Source organism: Coregonus lavaretus (assembly GCF_964263955.1).
Source record: "Coregonus lavaretus genome assembly, chromosome: 1".
NCBI lineage: Eukaryota > Metazoa > Chordata > Actinopteri > Salmoniformes > Salmonidae > Coregonus > Coregonus lavaretus.
In genome coordinates this window covers 37,576,934-37,595,114 of record NC_139988.1, presented here as the reverse complement: position 1 = coordinate 37,595,114, position 18,181 = coordinate 37,576,934, and the positions used below count along the sequence as shown (strand labels likewise).

The 18,181-nt window shown below is 42.5% G+C and overlaps 1 protein-coding gene across 1 annotated transcript in view; it reads right to left on the bottom strand.

Annotated features, from left to right (window-relative positions):
* The window catches only part of LOC311130034 (ankyrin-3-like), a 94,003-nt gene extending 76,114 nt beyond the window's left edge, over positions 1 to 17,889 (bottom strand). The window contains exons 1-6 of the mRNA XM_084162651.1: positions 17,819 to 17,889; positions 9,717 to 9,818; positions 8,432 to 8,530; positions 7,434 to 7,532; positions 6,682 to 6,780; positions 2,561 to 2,746 (exon numbers count right to left, since the gene is read on the bottom strand). Of these exons, the coding sequence (XP_084018777.1) occupies positions 2,561 to 2,746; positions 6,682 to 6,780; positions 7,434 to 7,532; positions 8,432 to 8,530; positions 9,717 to 9,818; positions 17,819 to 17,854 (621 nt within the window). The 5' untranslated portion in view covers positions 17,855 to 17,889. The remainder of the gene's footprint in view (positions 1 to 2,560; positions 2,747 to 6,681; positions 6,781 to 7,433; positions 7,533 to 8,431; positions 8,531 to 9,716; positions 9,819 to 17,818) is intronic.
* Between the last annotated feature and the right edge of the window lie 292 nt (positions 17,890 to 18,181).

The window sequence follows — 18,181 nt, the reverse complement described above, 5'->3', positions numbered from 1 at the left end:
TTGAAAGTCCGTGTTGCCCAGCGACAGCCCCAAAACATCACTGCTCTAGAGGAGATCTGCATGGAGGAATGGGCCAAAATACCAGCAACAGTGTGTGAAAACCTTGTGAAGACTTACAGAAAACGTGTGACCTGTGTCATTGCCAACAAAGGGTATATAACAAAGTATTGAGAAACTTTTGTTATTGACCAAATACTTATTTTCCACCATAATTTGCAAATAAATTCATTAAAAATCCTACAATGTGATTTTCTGGATTTTTTTTTCTAATTTTGTCTGTCATAGTTGACGTGTACCTATGATGAAAATTACAGGCCTCTCTCATCTTTTTAAATGGGAGAACTTGCACAATTGGTGGCTGACTAAATACTTTTTTCCCCCACTGTATGTGAATGTAACCTATTTCATTCACTGGTGACTTCCTAATGACACCATGGCTTAGAGGGAAGCAGCAGTCCAAGCAAGAGGAATATAAGGGAAAGGGCACATTTCAGCTAAAGCTATCCAATCAGGGACTTAATTTTAGATAAAGCTATCCAATCACAGAGATCCCCATTTCAATTAGCCAATAATCCAGTACAAAGCAGGTGGTTGACCAAGCTTCCAGCACATAAACTACTAAAGTTGTGAGCATTATACACTGTTCTATTTATGTTATAAGAATAAACAAATCCGCTTGAGGTTTCATACAAATAAGATATATTTTTGCATTAAACACTTAATCATAAACGTAATATCTCTGACATTCACCATGGGACACAGATGGTTCCATTAAGTTTAAAACACATTAGAAGGAGTTAATCCAACTATCCAAACTATTGATTGGCAATGCTTTTAGCATCTACTATCATGCAGTGATATCTACATTTACGAAGCCAAGTAAAGATACTAGCCATATCCGCCAGCCTGGTAGCCATGCTGACCAAAACAGGCATTCTGAGAGGGCAGCCCGCTCTGCCATTGTTTTTGGTGGGGTGGGGTCCTTCTGTTTTTACTCTGGAAACAGCACTAACAGAAGTAACTAACGTCCCATGCACAAGCCTAAAGGGGATGGGGTTGGGAAGTTAAGATCTAAATGCGGTCTAATAACCAAACTAGTAGACCATTTCTCTGCTGCTGGGAGGCTGGGTTCCTTAAACCTAATAGGCCAGATTATAGTAAAAATACAGTCTGCTAAACAGTAAGACTTGTCTGTATTGAGCCATAACGTGATTTATCATTAACCATGTTATGGCAGGATATCTATCTTGGAACCAATTAAAACCTTGGAACCCATGGAATCCTTGTAACCCATGGAAACCTTGGAACCCATGGAATCCTTGTAACCCATGGAAACCTTGGAACCCATGGAATCCTTGTAACCCATGGAAACCTTGGAACCCATGGAATCTGTGGAAACCTTGAAACCTATGGAAACATTGGAACCCATGGAATCCTTAGAAAGAAACCTTGGAACCAATGGAATTCTTTCAAAACTTTGGGACCCATGGAAACCTTGGAACTCGTGGAATCCTTGGAACCCATAGACAACTTGGAACCCTTCTTGCCTCCAGCTACAGATATCCACAGTCCACATCAGTATTAGTAAGACATGCTGCATTATTACAGAACAATCGCTCTCTATCTACCAGTAATAACAGACAAACTACATGAATGAAGCAATGGGGAAAAGGCAAAAAAACTGAAAGAGAAGGGAGATATGGGGCTGCAGCAACACTAGTGTATGATATAGGGGGTTGTTTCTGTTTTTTGGGGGGGCTGCAATGGATAGAGTAAGTACTGTACAGTGTACAGGTATACCTCTGTCGTTCTATTCACCATCATCTAGGGGAGAGGGTACAAGACCAGCCAAGAGAGGAGAGAACTGGTGGTTAGTGTGCACACAACATCACACAACAAGGAGAGATTACAGGTGGAGTTACTTGAGTAGGTCTCTAGTTGGCCAGAGAGATTACAGGTGGAGTTACTGGAGTAGGTCTCTAGTTGGCCAGAGAGATTACAGGTGGAGTTACTGGAGTAGGTCTCTAGTTGGCCAGAGAGATTACAGGTGGAGTTACTGGAGTAGGTCTCTAGTTGGCCAGAGAGATTACAGGTGGAGTTACTGGAGTAGGTCTCTAGTTGGCCAGAGAGATTACAGGTGGAGTTACTGGAGTAGGTCTCTAGTTGGCCAGAGAAGTTATAATACAGAAACTGGCGCTGATGTTAAGATTAAAAGTTGCTAAATTCCAAACCAAACTGTCAGTTGTGGTTAAATTGTTCCACAGGATATAAGGTCACAGTACAGTATCAGCCATATCTCTTTATATCAATCTGCATCTTTCTTTCTCACCTCTCTGTATTATCTTACTCAGAATAATGTAATGCATTATTACATATGCACCTACACAAAACCTCAAAGTAAAAAAATAAATTAAAAAAACGAAATAAACAACAAAGAAATTGTTTTTAATAAATTAGATTAAAACAGATGAGCCTACTCATATGGGAAAAGAGCCAGGAAGACAGAGGTGAGAAGCAAAGGGAGAGAGATAACATTAGCAGAATGTAGTGTAGCGGTCACCTTGGACTCTACATCTGCATTGTGGTCATTCTGGAGCAGTAACGCTGCAGCCTTGGTGTCATCCTTGCGGGCGGCGATGTGCAGGGCGGGCAGACGCACCTTGCCCTTGGTGTCGTTCTCCAGGAGCAGAGACACCACCTGGTCATGTCCCTGCTGCAGAGCCACCGCCAGGGGGGTGAACCCGTCCTGTTAGAGGGGGACAGGGGGAAACTTAGTTAGAGGGGTAGGGGAAGTGAGTGACATAGACATCGCACATTTCCACAGCAATGATGAACCACTATAGTACTGTGTTACTAAAGACACAGTGTTACATGACCACAGGGGTAGTGCTATGGGCAGTTTTGCCTATGATCTTTTCTGGATTGACTGACCTTCATGTCTTAAAGTAATGATGGACTGTCATTTCTCTTTGCTTATTTGAGCTATTCTTGCCATAATATGGACTTGGTCTTTTACCGAATAGGGCTATCTTCTATATACCCCCCCTACCTTGTCGCAACACACCTGATTGGCTCAAACGCATTAAGAAGGAAAGAAATTCCACAAATTAACTTTTAAAAGGCACACCTGTTAATTGAAATGCATTCCAGGTGACTACCTCATGAAGCTGGTTGAGAGAATGCCAAGAGCATGCAAAGCTGTCATCAAGGCAAAGGGTGGCTATCTGAAGAATCTCAAATATAAAATATATTTTGATTTGTTAAACACTTTTTTGGTTCCTACATGATTCCATATGTGTTATTTCATAGTTGTGATGTCTTCACTATTATTCTACAATGTAGAAAATAGTAAAAATAAAGAAAAACCCTTGAATGAGTAGGTGTGTCCAAACCTTTGACTGGTACTGTATACAGTTGAAGTCGGGAGTTTACATACACTTAGGTTGGAGTCATTGAAACTTGTTTTTCAACCACTCCACACATTTCTTGTTAATAAACTATAGTTTTGGCAAGTCGGTTAGGACATCTACATTGTGCATGACACAAGTAATTTTTCCAACAATTGTTTACAGACAGATTATTTCATTTATAAAGTCAAGGTATTGGAGTGGCCATCACAAAGCCCTGACCACAATCCTATAGAAAATGTGTGGGCAGAACTGAAAAAGCGTGTGTGAGCAAGGAGGCCTATAAACCTGATTCATTTACACCAGCTCTGTCAGGAGGAAAGGGCCAAAATTCACCCAACTTATTTTGGGAAGCTTGTGGAAGGCTACCCGAAACGTTTGACCCAAGTTAAACAATTTAAAAGCAATGCTACCAAATACTAATTGAGTGTATGTAAACTTCTGACCCACTGGGAATGTGATGAAATAAATAAAAGCTGAAAGAAATAATTCTCTCTACTATTATTCTGACATTTCACATTCTTAAAATAAAGTGGTGATCCTAACTGACCTAAGACAGGGAATTTTTACTAGGATTAAATGTCAGAAATTGTGAAAAACTGAGTTTAAATGTATTTGGCTAAGGTGTATGTAAACTTCCGACTTCAACTGTATATAAATTATTTGGATCAAAATCCGTCATGAAATCTTATAGATGATGTCATGAAATCTTATTTAAATAATACATCTATATTCCTCAAAGTCTGACCAAATATCTTACTTTGCCTGTCTTTTTTTCAATCTGACGACAACACCTACAACCCAAAATCTATTGCACTTCATCGAACATCAAACAGATACTTTACATTTCACAGCATATAGAGTACATTTGACAGCGTGCAGGAGTATATACTGTAAACAATACATAGGCAGCTCTCAGTGTAAACCAGACTATACAGTGAGGGAAAAAAGTATTTGATCCCCTGCTGATTTTGTACATTTTCCCACTGGCAAAAAAATTATCAGTCTATAATTTTAATGGTAGGTTTATTTGAACAGTGAGAGACAGAATAACAACAAAAAAATCCAGAAAAACGCATGTCAAAAATGTTATAAATTGATTTGCATTTTAATGAGGGAAATAAGTATTTGACCACCTCTCAATCAGAAAGATTTCTGGCTCCCAGGTGTCTTTTATACAGGTAACGAGCTGAGATTAGGAGCACACTCTTAAAGGGAATGCACCTAATCTCAGCTTGTTACCTGTATAATAGACACCTGGGAGCCAGAAATCCTTCTGTCCACAGAAGCAATCAATCATTCAGATTCCAAACTCTCCACCATGGCCAAGACCAAAGAGCTCTCCAAGGATGTCAGGGACAAGATTGTAGACCTACACAAGGCTGGAATGGGCTACAAGACCATCGCCAAGCAGCTTGGTGAGAAGGTGACAACAGTTGGTGCGATTATTCGCAAATAGAAGAAACACAAAATAACTGTCAATCTCCCTCGGCCTGGGGCTCCATGCAAGATCTCACCTCATGGAGTTGCAATGATCATGAGAACGGTGAGGAATCAGCCCAGAACTACACGGGAAGATCTTGTCAATGATCTCAAGGCAGCTGGGACCACAGTCACCAAGAAAACAATTGGTAACACACTACGCCGTGAAGGACTGAAATCCTGCAGCACCCGCAAGGTCCCCCTGCTCAAGAAAACACATATACAGGGCCGTCTGAAGTTTGCCAATGAACATCTGAATGATTCAGAGGAGAACTGGGTGAAAGTGTTGTGGTCAGATGAGACCAAAATCGAGCTCTTTGGCATCAACTCAACTCGGCGTGTTAGGGGGAGGAGGAATGCTGCCTATGACCCCAAGAACACCATCCCCAACGTCAAACATGGAGGTGGAAACATTATGCTTTGGGGGTGTTTTTCTGCTAAGGGGACAGGACAACTTCACCGCGCATCAAAGGGACGATGGACGGGGCCATGTACCGTCAAATCTTGGGTGAGAACCTCCTTCCCTCAGCCAGGGCATTGAAAATAGGTTGTGGATGGGTATTCCAGCACGACAATGACCCAAAACACATGGCCAAGGCAACAAAGGAGTGGCTCAAGAAGAAGCACATTAAGGTCCTGGAGTGGCCTAGCCCGTCTCCAGACCTTAATCCCATAGAACATTTGTGGAAGGAGCTGAAGGTTCGAGTTGCCAAACGTCAGCCTCGAAACCTTAATGACTTGGAGAATATCTGCAAAGAGGAGTGGGACAAAATCCCTCCTGAGATGTGTGCAAACCTGGTGGCCAACTACAAGAAATGTCTGACCTCTGTGATTGCCAACAAGGGTTTTTCCACCAAGTACTAAGTCATGTTTTGCAGAGGGGACAAATACTTATTTCCCTCATTAAAATGCAAATCAATTTATTACATTTTTGACAGGTGTTATTCAGGATTTCTTTGTTGTTATTCTGTCTCTCACTGTTCAAATAAACCTACCATTAAAATTATAGACTGATCATGTCTTTGTCAGTGGGCAAACGTACAAAATCAGCAGGGGATCAAATACTTTTTTCCCTCACTGTAGAGGCTGATGGGGATAAAGGATCTTATCTCTGGCCTGCTCAAGGTCATTCAGCTCTACTATACACTACCAATCAATGAGGCGCTGCCTGCTGGAGTCCCTGAACCCACCACAGAGAGGGAGAGAGAGAGAGAGAGAGAGAGAGAGAGAGAGAGAGAGAGAGAGAGAGAGAGAGAGAGAGAGAGAGAGAGAGAGAGAGAGAGAGAGAGAGAGAGAGAGAGAGAGAGAGAGAGAGAGAGAGAGAGAGAGAGAGAGAGAGAGAGAGAGAGAGAGAGAGAGAGAGAGAGAGAGAGAGAGAGAGAGAGAGAGAGAGAGAGAGAGAGAGAGAGAGAGAGAGAGAGGGTGGGGACATAGAGAGCGAGACAGAGAGAGTTAGAGAGAGTGAGAAAGAGAGAGAGAGAGCAATAGAGCAAGATTTGGAGTGTGAGTGAATGAGAGGGAGGCAGTATGCAAGAGAGAGAGGCAGTATGCAAGAGAGAGAGAGTGTGGAGGAAAGGAGGGAAGGAGAGAGAGGTAGTAACAGAGAGAAAGAGGGAGATGGAAATAGAGAAAGAGAGAGGGGATATATAGAGAGAGTAAAAGAGGTGGTGGAGAGGATGGAGTTAACCATGCAGAGCTGGAGATAATATGGAGGCAGGGAGAGAGAGAGAGAGAGAGGGGGGGGAGCAGAGCAGTGAACAACTTAACAGGCAGGGTGGGCGGGGACACACACCTCGGTGGCCATACTCTGGCTGGAGTTGTGTTCCAGGAGGAAGCGAACCACCTCCAGATGGTTCTCTTGGGCAGCCATGTACAGCGGGGTGAAGCCATTCTACAAGAGAGGACCAACAGGAAACTCAACAATCAATTATAAAGCACACAGAGTAGCCTATATTATGACAGACAAATACAGTATATCATACTTTATCATACCACAGCTCAGACAATTTATACAGTACCATACAAAGTATATTACACAACTTCCATAGTAACCGTGTGCAGTGAAAAAAAGCACTCTTTGGTGGAGTGAAACATTCCAGTGATCTTTGTCAGCACTGTCTATTGCTATTGATCTGTGGAATGTCTCAATGGGGCAAGATTGGGGTTTTTGATGAAAGGAGAGGGAAACACATATTTCCCCTTGTCTCAGAGATGTGAAATGCATGGACAGCACAATCCTAGAGAGTATATTCCCAGTCAGAACCCTGCCAGACTAATACTTCTGCTCTGGCAGATCTCTCAAATGAATGATTTTCTAGTGGTGAACGGATATAGAGATGTGATTGTGTAGATGTTTCATTTATAAAGATATGGTCATGTTAATATGTTAAAATATTTATGGAATACAGTGTTTATGGAATACAGTGTGAGTCCTATACAGACTTGTTGTCATTAGAATGTGTGTTTAATGATGTGTTCTGTATCTCTGACCTGAGTGTGTGTAAAGTATACCTAAGTTATGTGTGTGTGTTATGGATATCCTACCTGAGACTGTGCGTTGACATTGGCTCCATTGGTCACCAGCTCTTTCACCACTTCCGTTTGGCCGGCCAGGGAGGCTATGTGAAGAGCGGTGTTTCCTTTCTGGATTAGACAGGAGAATGAAAGGCATGTCAGTTAATCCCTCCCCCACCTGTCCCAGTGTACCATTCCCTGCGCCCCCTTGCCAAACCTCAGTTATGCCTTTGTAGCGCTGGCATTTTCGCTTTGGCCTCCCGCTGGCCCTGGCTGCCATTGATGTGTCACTTCCGATGTACCACGTCCCACACATAAACAGGCTGCCCTCGTACCACCACCGTAAATAAAACCTGTGTAGTTTTTAATAAACCACCAGCGGGTTCTGAGCGGTGTGTTGACCCCGAGCATCCACGTGATGGAGTCTCTGATGTCAGCAACACTGTTGCACAATATCAACATAACTCACATAGAGTACAGTACTGAACATGAGGAGGTGAGCATGTTTGACTTATGGATAAAGACAACAGCTGGTAAAGACAACAGCTTTTGTGAGGGAGTTCCTACTCTCTGCTCAGTGTTTGAGTAGTTTGAAGACTCTCCTTAGTGTTGAATTTTTCATAGTGCTCAGTGTTTATATATAACTAGCGTCTGAATGGATTTATATATAACTAGTGTCTGCTTCCAATGGGAGAGAGGGAGCACAGAACACTAATGGTAGCCACAGTCTCCAAGTCTTTCTATGAACAAACATGGACATGCTGCTGGCCACACTGATGCTAACCACTGAATGCTAGGCTCAAGTTGTGCTTGTGACCGACTGGGTACAGAACCTGTGTCATTTGCACACCTCGAAACTAAGTCCACTGAATATCAGGCCTAGGAGCTAACACAAGTCTTCAGGTCTCAGGCAAATGTTACTCATCATGCATGTAGTTCACTGAACCATCTCTGCTACATGTGGACCTACAGTGTTGGCTGACAGCAACAAAGCAACAAAGCAGTGATAGATGCAGAGTGGGACTAACCTTGGTTGCTGCATCCACATTGGCTTCTAGTTTCAGCAGCTCAGCCACCACCTCCACATGACCCTCCTTAGAGGCCAGATGAAGAGCGTTCAATCCATTCTGAAAGAAATGACAGAAAGTGTTTAAATATATCTATGGCACCCATACATTCTCTGTAAAACAGACAGATTGTGCACATGGCGTGAGATTATTCAGATGAGGAACTGCTATGCCTTTCAAATCCATTCAAATTAGTGATTCATGTTGTGGCCTTGTTAAATCAAATCAAATAACATTTTATTTCTCACATACATGTGTTTAGCAGATGTTATTGCGGGTGTAGCGAAATGCTTGTGCTTCTAGCTCCGACAGTGCAGTAATATTTATCATATTTATCACAAAATTTATCATTGGGCTCCCGAGTGGCGCAGTGATCTAAGGCACTGCATCTCAGTGCTTGAGGCGTCACTACAGACCCCCCTGGTTCGATTCCAGGCTGTATCACAACCGGCCGTGATTGGGAGTCCCATAGGACGGCGCACAATTGGCCCAGTGTCGTCCGGGTTTGGCCGGTGTAGGCCGTCATTGTAAATAAGAATTTGTTCTTAACTGACTTGCCTAGTAAAATAAAAAAAAATATCTAACAAGTAATATCTAACAATTTCACAACATACAGTTGAAGTCGGAAGTTTACATACAGACCCACTTTTCAACCACTTCACACATTTCTTGTTAACAAACTATCGTTTTGGCAAGTCGGTTAGGACATCTACTTTGTGCATGACACAAGTAATTTTTCCAACAATTGTTTACAGACAGATTATTTCACTTATAATCCACTGTATCACAATTCCAGTGGGTCAGAAGTTTACATACACTAAGTTGACTGTGCCTTTAAACAGCTTGGAAAATTTCAGAAAATGATGTCATGGCTTTAGAAGCTTCTTATAGGCTAATTGACATTATTTGAGTCAATTGGAGGTGTACCTGTGGATGTATTTCAAGGCCTACCTTCAAACTCAATGCCTCTTTGCTTGACATCATGGGAAAATAAAAAGAAATCAGAAAAGACCTCAGAAAAAAAATTGTAGACCAGCCAAAACTGAGTTTAAATGTATTTGGCTAAGGTGTATGTAAACTTCAGACTTCAACTGTATACCCAATAAATAAATAAATGTTAAACAATTATCACACAGCCACAGGATTAAATGTATTTACTGCATATAGTTTCAGTTACATTAAAAGTATTGTATTGTGTACAAAATGAATGAATTGAACAGCAGATGTTGGATAATAAGCCACCCACCTGGTTGCAGATGTTGATTTCCACCCCAGACTTGAGGTAGTCCAGGGCCTTTTCCAGGTTCCCAGCCCGCGCTGCTCGCAGGTAACTGGCATTGCTGTCCGACTAAGAAGAGAGAGAGAGAGAGAAATATAGATCAAATACAGGCCACATACTGTACATACATGTGTCTACTGCTCTACAGCAGAGGGCTAGAATGAAAGCACTGGTTCATTTTCTCAGGGATTCGCTGCGATAAACAGTCACACACACATGTAAACACACACATTACACACAAACCAAAAATCTCAGATACTGTACCAGAATCATGTCTTTCTCAAATCCCCAAAACCCAAAGGTCCTTTGATTCGTGTAGAACGGTAGCTACATTTTAACTGTATTGCAAAGTACTGTAACGGTATACGAAAATAACACATCCCAAAGATCCAGCCAAACAAATGTAGCTATTATCTATCCCAACAAATTGTCATTCTGCATCATCCTTTCTTCATATCAGATCCCAGGACATTGTGATGCTAGCAGCGACAAACCCAAATATCTCACGACTCCAGAGTAAGACAACGGTGGGTGGTCCTGATTGTCAACATAGAAACCTCTATCTAAAAGTAAAGATAAGAAAACACACTCTCAGGAGACCATACTCTTAGTCCTCCTTTTCTAGAAAGAGAGAATGTACTGTATTATCCCTCCTTTCAGCTTTGCTCTTCTTTATTTTAAAATAGAGAGGGCTTTGTGCACAAAAATAAATGATGACACAAGCAATTTTGGGGTTTTGCCCATATAACAATTGTTTGTGTGTGGACAGGAATGTATGTCTGTGTCTGTGCATGCGTGTGTGTGCATGTGTGTATGTGTGAGTGTGCTTATGTGTGCGTGTCTGTCTTGCCAGCTCATGTCAGATTGTTCTGTTTGTGTCTGGGACATTACACAACAGAAACGGACACATAGCAAAGTCTGCACCTTTGCTTGCTGTAATTGTATGAAGTTTATTTCCAAAACCCTCAGAGCATGCAGTTGAGATAGACTGCTACATAAAGGGTCTAAGAGGCTAAATTCCCCTGAATTAACCAAGGCCCAGACCTTCTAAATTTAGCCCGTTTCCAGAGACACTTACAGTAAACTGGCAGACCCAAACAACATGAGTGCCACAACATTTTCCCCACCCCCATACTTTTCCAGGAATAACTCTGATGGGCAGAGGCTGGCTTGACAAATGACCAAGACATTCTTCCAGATTGCTCCAGTGATAGGGAATCAGAGTGGACTGTGGGAGCAATGTCAGAAGAGTGTGTGTGTGTGTGTGTGTGTGTGTGTGTGTGTGTGTGTGTGTGTGTGGGGGGGTGGGTGTGTGTGTGTGTGTGTGTGTGTGTGTGTGTGTGTGTGTGTGTGTGTGTGTGTGCGTGTGCGTATACGTGCGTGAATCCCACAAGTTAGTGGAGAACAACACATTAGCAGAGATCTTAGTGTCATAGGCTACAGTGCCTTGCAAAGTATTCATCCCCCTTGGCATTTTTCCTATTTTGTTGCATTACAACCTGTAATTTAAATAGATTTTTAATTTGGATTTCATGTAATGGACATACACAAAATAGTCCAAATTGGTGAAGTGAAATGAAAAAAATTGTTTCAAAAAATTATACAAAATAAATAACGGAAAACTGGTGCGTGCATATGTATTCACCCCCTTTGCTATGAAGCCCCTAAATAAGATCTGGTGCAACCAATTACTTTCAGAAGCCATATAATTAGTTAAATAAAGTCCACCTGTGTGCAATCTAAGTGTTACATGATCTGTCACATGATCTCAGTATATATACACCTATTCTGAAAGGCCCCAGAGTCTGCCACGCCACTAAGCAAGGGGCACCACTAAGCCAGAGACACTATGAAGACCAAGGAGCTCTCCAAACAGGTCAGGGACAAAGTTGTGGAGAAGTACAGATCAGGGTTGGGTTCTAAAAAAATATCCGAAACTTTGAACATCTTACGGAGCACCATTAAATCCATTATTTAAAAATGGAAAGAATATGGCACCACAACAAACCTGCCAAGAGAGGGCCACCCACCAAAACTCATGGACCAGGCAAGGAGGGCATTAATCAGAGAGGCAACAAAGAGACCAAAGATAACCCTGAAGGAGCTGCAAAGCTCCACAGCGGAGATTGGAGTAGCTGTTCAAAGGACCACTTTAAGCCATACACTCCACAGAGCTGGGCTTTACGGAAGAGTGGCAAGATAAAAGACATTGCTTAAAGAAAAAAATAAGCAAACACGTTTGCTTAAAAAACATGTTCGCCAAAAGGCATGTGGGAGACTCCCCAAACATAAGAAGGTACTCTGGTCAGATGAGACTAAAATTGAGCTTTTTGGCCATCAAGGAAAACACTATGTCTGGCGCAAACCCAACACCTCTCATCACCCCGAGAACACCATGTTTTTCATCGGCAGGGACTAGGAAACTGGTCAGAATTGAAGGAATGACGGATAGTGCTATATACAGGGAAATTCTTGAGGGAAACCTGTTTCAGTCTTCCAGAGATTTGAGACTGGGACGGATGTTCACCTTCCAGCAGGACAATGACCCTAAGCATACTGCTAAAACAACACTCGAGTGGTTTAAGGGGAAACATTTAAATGTCTTGGAATGGCCTAGTCAAAGCCCAGACCTCAATCCAATTGAGAATATGTGATATGACTTAAAGATTGCTGTACACCAGCAGAATCCATCCAACTTGAAGGAGCTGGAGCAGTTTTGCCTTGAAGAATGGGCAAAAATCCCAGTGGCTAGATGTGCCAAGCTTATAGAAACATACCCCAAGAGACTTGCAGCTGTAATTGCTGCAAAAGGTGGCTCTACAAAGTATTGAGTTATGCACGCTCAAGTTTGATGTTTTTTTGTCTTATTTCTTCTTTGTTTCACAATAAAAAATATTGTGCATCTGTCACGCCCTGGCTCTGGGGACGCTTGTATGTTGAGCAAGGGTGTGAGTTTTCTTTGTTTGTTCTAGTTTTGTATTTCTATGTTGGCCAGGGTGGCTCCCAATCGGAGACGGCTGTAGCTCGTTGTCTCTGATTGGGAGCCATACTTAGGTAGCCGTTGGGCATTGTTTTATGTGGGATCTTGTTCCGTATGGTTGTATTGTAACCAAGGACTTCACGTTTCGTATCGTTTGTTGTTTTGTTCGTGTGATCATTCAAATTAAAAGTATGTTCGCATTCCACGCTGCGCCTTGGTCCTCTGTGTATGACGAACGTGACAGCATCTTCAAAGTGGTAGGCATGTTGTGTAAATCAAATGATACAAAACTCCCAAAAAATCCATTTTAATTCCAGGTTGTAAGGCAACAAAATAGGAAAAATGCCAAGAGGGGTGAATACTTTCGCAAGCCACTGTACATAAATGCCTGTTGGCAGAACAGTGGCAGTGAACTATTAGTGTAATTTAATTGTTTCATCTTTGAAGAGACTAATGGTACAGTATATGGACAAATGCCATAATGTTTCTCATTTAAACACCTGGTCATTTTCTGTAATAAAACCGTAGTGCTGTGACTATGAATATGAACATACCTAAAAGGCTTTGTTTGGCACATAGCAGAGGCAGTGATTCTCAATGGCAATGTGAATCTGAGGGGTAATTTCAAAGCAGGTGAGAACTTTCCATCCTATGACTCGAATGCCTCTAAAGGTCTATCTCTCTAGTACAAAGCTTTGGACAACTCCTCCTTTGACCTATAACACTAGTAACCCCTGTCCTTCATTGTGAACAGTTATTACTGCTGGCTTCTCTCCAGAGTTGGCAGACTCCTTCCCTCATTTCAGTACCCAATCCATTCCAGACTGTGTCATTAAATTACTTTGCTCCAATTCTTATTGTCTCAGTTAGAGACAACACATTATCTCAATGATTTGTAGTGACATTGAGCTCTGTACCCCCCAAAATCTTCAAAACAAAACATGAGGACAAGTGTCGTAGGTCTATTATTCATTGTTTTTTTCTAGCACAAACGCACAAGCAGACACACTTTCCCACAGTGTGTGGTGGTTACATAACAAGCACATGCTGTAAGTGACTGTCAAGGATCTCTGAGAATAGTGTATTGTAGAGTGGCTACTGGCTCTGAGGTTTGTTCAGTGTCAGATGCTTGACTCTTAACTCAGACCACTGACATCAATATGTGAGGCCACTTACTGTTCTGGTGTCTCACTACTGTTGACAGTCAGACAACCAAACATTATTTCACGCCTCAACCCATGATGTCAACATACAAAGTATAGGATCATGGATGGTGGTATCGTGGATACAGTACTAGTGCTCCTCTGAAGTTCAACTTTCATTGAAGAGCCCTCCAATTAAAGCCTACATACAAAGTATAGGATCATGGATGGTGATATCGTGGATACAGTACTAGTGCTCCTCTGAAGTTCAACTTTCATTGAAGAGCCCTCCAATTAAAGCCTACATAACTGATTTATGTTTGTCTGAAATGTATTTCACAAGCTAAGCAATAACTCTCACCACTGTCACCACTCTCACCAAGACAATGGTGGAGTGATCATGTGGAGTGTTTCCCTGCAGATGATTTGCATGTCTATCATTCATAAAGGAATCACCCAGATTCAGGGTATCTAAAAGGGATGCACTCTCAAGGAAGTTGGAGCTTAGGCCTCCCAAGATAAGACGTTCAATATGAAGTCACACTGAGTTCAGTGACCCAAGTGGCCCTGGCTCAAGACAGAATAGTCCAGACTACAGTACAGTATATAATGCTACTAGGCAACAGTCTTTTAAAACCAGTCTCTCCATCACAGGCAAATGACTAGTGACACGGGTGACCACCATTTCAAATACCATCCCATCGCATTCAAGTCGGAGAGAGAAAATCGTCTTTGTGTGTAAGGAATTACAGAGGATAGAGAGAGATTAGCTTTGAAAATATGATTAAACTTTGCAGATCAGAAGTTCAAAGAAATTAGGTCATTAAAGAGTAGGCTAAGCCTGAAGGAATAGCGTTAATCTACTGTTAGATAGTTAAAGTGAGTGAGGCTCCGTCGCTCTGACTGACGACTGATTCCCTGTTAAAGAGAAAGCTCTTATTTACTAATTCAGTCTGAATTATGCTACAGCTTCACTTAGGCCAACATCATCTCAACAGCAAACATGTGGCACATTTTCTGTTAAGCTGCTATTAAAATGACAATCCAATATCTTCATGTAGGCCTATTAGGATTGTGCTCTGCTCTGTCTACACTCCTGTATCGAGGCAGAGTAGAGCTGCAAAGAGTTTTGCTAAATTAGTGTTTGGCCCAGATATCACTTATGACATCATTGAGTCAGGGGGTTGCTGTTTTGTGTGGAGTGATTGTCTTTGTGATATCTCCCACATGATGTCAACGTGACAAGTAGGTAGTAGAACAAAAACACAGACACACCCACACAGAGGCACCGCAAATCATCCACCCCCCCCACACACACATACATTCTATATTCTACATACAAATATACACACACACACACGGCATGTTGATGTCAGTGCTCCAGGCTACTGGTTAGCTCAGTTGGAGCCCAGAACCCGCTGCATTGTCTCATTTATCCCTGGCCCCCATGAGGGCCACATGAGCTCAGAATGCCGATTGGTGCCAAAAAAGCATCACACCACCACACAGACGCACTTTCCATGGGGAAAAACAACCCTATTGACAGGTTAATGCATGCATTGTGGAGCTATTAGTTAGACAGATATCATTACAAATCATTGCAAATTATATTTCTCTAAAAGGCCCTTTGGCGTAGATGGATGTGGACCAGCACTAGAATACTGAATGGCTTATAATTGGGAAAGTATTGACAGCAGGATTGTAAGCACTTCTATTTATCATTAGCAAATCATCCCTATAGGTCATGCTCAAACACATTTTATGCAGTTACATAATGGTTAACCCCATGCAAAATATGTAAAGGCCAAAACAGAATATCAGGCCTACAGTATATATAATGTTGAAGTGTAAAGGATGCAAGGGAAATGAGTGACTATGCCACATGTGTACTGAACAAAAATATAAATGCAACATGCAACAATTTCAAAGCTTTTACTGAAGTACAGTTTGTATAAGGAAATCAGTCAATTGAAATAAATAAATTAGGCCCTAATCTACGGATTTCACATCACTGGGCAGGGGTGAAGCCATCGGTGAGCATAGGCCCACCCACTTGGCAGCCAGGCCCACCCACTGGGGAGCCAGGCCCAGCCAATCAGAATGAGTTTTTCCCCACAAAAGGGCTTTATTACAGACAGAAATATTCCTCGGCACCCCCCACCCCCCTCAGACAATCCTACAGGTGAAGAAGCCGGATGTGGAGGTCCTTGGCTGGCGTGGTTACACGTGGTCTGCGGTTGTGAGGCTGGTTGGACGCACTGCCAAATTCTCTAAAACGACGTTGGAGGCAGCTTATGGTAGAGAAATTAACATTCAATTCTCTGGCAACAGCTCTGGTGGACATTCCTGTAGTCAGCATGCCAATTGCACGCTCCCTCAAAACGTGAGACATCTGTGGCATTGTGTTGTGTGACAAAACTGCACATTTTAAAGTGGCCTTTTATTGTCCCCAGCACAAGGTGCACCTGCGTAATGATCATGTTGTTTAATCAGCTTCTTGATATGCCACACCTGTCAGGTGGATTAATTATCTTTGCAAAGGAGAAATGCTCACTAACAGGGATGTAAACAAATTTGTGCACAACATTTGAGAGAAATAAGCTTTTTGTGCGTAAGAAACATTTCTGGGATCATTCAGCTCATAAAACATGGGACCAACACTTTACATGTTGCATTTATATTTTTGTTCAGTGTAATATCAATCGATTGCCCTTCATGCAGAGGATGGTGGCTTTGTGTGTGAGCTTCCTATTGATCTAAATAGCTACGCTACACATATGCACCACATCTGTATGTGGACTTCCATCCCTATCTTTGACTCACAGGCTGTGAGACACTTAGTTAGATTACATGTGATTGGCTGAAAATATCCTTTTAGAGAAGGAATCTCTAAAAATACAACAAAAACGCTGGTACCTGCACATGCTGTGCTCTCAGCTCTGATATAGGCTACAACTATATACATGCTATAACTCTGATCCAACTATATACAACTAGATATGAGAGCCCACACCCAGGAACCAAATATAGGGGAGATATAAATGTTAAGACTGGGAAGGAAGTTATCTCCAGGTCAGTGCTACACACTCACACACACACGCACACACACACACACACACACACACACACACACACACACACACACACACACACACACACACACACACACACACACACACACACACACACACACACACACACACACACACACACACACACACACACACACACACACACACACACACTCTCTCTCTCTCTCTCTCTCTCTCTCTCTCTCTCTCTCTCTTTTATAGCAGATCAGAGGTCAATTATCAGTGGAGAGATTATCCACCAAATTCAAGCCATCCACAAAGCCTTAGGAAATTCCCTGTGCAAGCAGCAGGACGCTCTACGCTGCACATCTGAATTTCCCTTATCACATTACCTGTCAAGGTCAGCTGGTTTGCACTGGATCCCTGACAAAGAGCATCATTTAGATAGTTCGCTCTAGTGAAAACACAAACTGGAAATTACAAAGCCCATATTGCCACCAGGATAATTCCCTTACGCCCTGATGCCAGAAAACCAAGATGTCCTCTGTAGTAGGAGAACCAGCCTCTCCAACACAGAGACCGACATGTTTGTGTCCCGTAACCATCCTGCATCCATGCACTACGCTGCACCACAAGGCTATACTACAGGGGCTGGTGACCTCTGAGCTCTTCACAGTCCAGGATATCAAATCAAATCGAAACACCATACTAACTCCTCGCCACAATAATAATAATAATAATAATAATAATATGCCATTTAGCAGACGCTTTTATCCAAAGCGACTTACAGTCATGCGTGCATACATTTTTACGTATGGGTGGTCCCCGGGATCGAACCCACAATCCCCCATCACAACTCCTCACAAGGCAGTAGTGATTCAAAAATGAATTGAGAAAATTCCAGGGAACACTTACTATTGTCAGGAAGTCTGCTGCCTCTTCCACAGCCATGTTTCCCCCACTCTCTCTGCAGTTCAGGAGTGAAACCTGAGCTCTCAATTAGCTCTGTTCCAGGCAGCACCACACACAGTAACCAGCACAGCACAGGGACAGGGAAGAGCAAGGTGCCATTATGTCAGGTGACCAAGTCAAAAAAAGAACAAATGCCAACCCAGCAGGACACCCAAAATAACGCTTCCTTCCACTGGGTGGTTGATGCTCCACGGGATGAAGGGATGGAGGCAGAGAGCAGAAGAGGAAGAGAGGTTCGCTTCCGTATCTAACCTTCCAAGACAAGTAAACAATCCCCTCTGTCAGTGTTTGTCTGTCTCTGACATA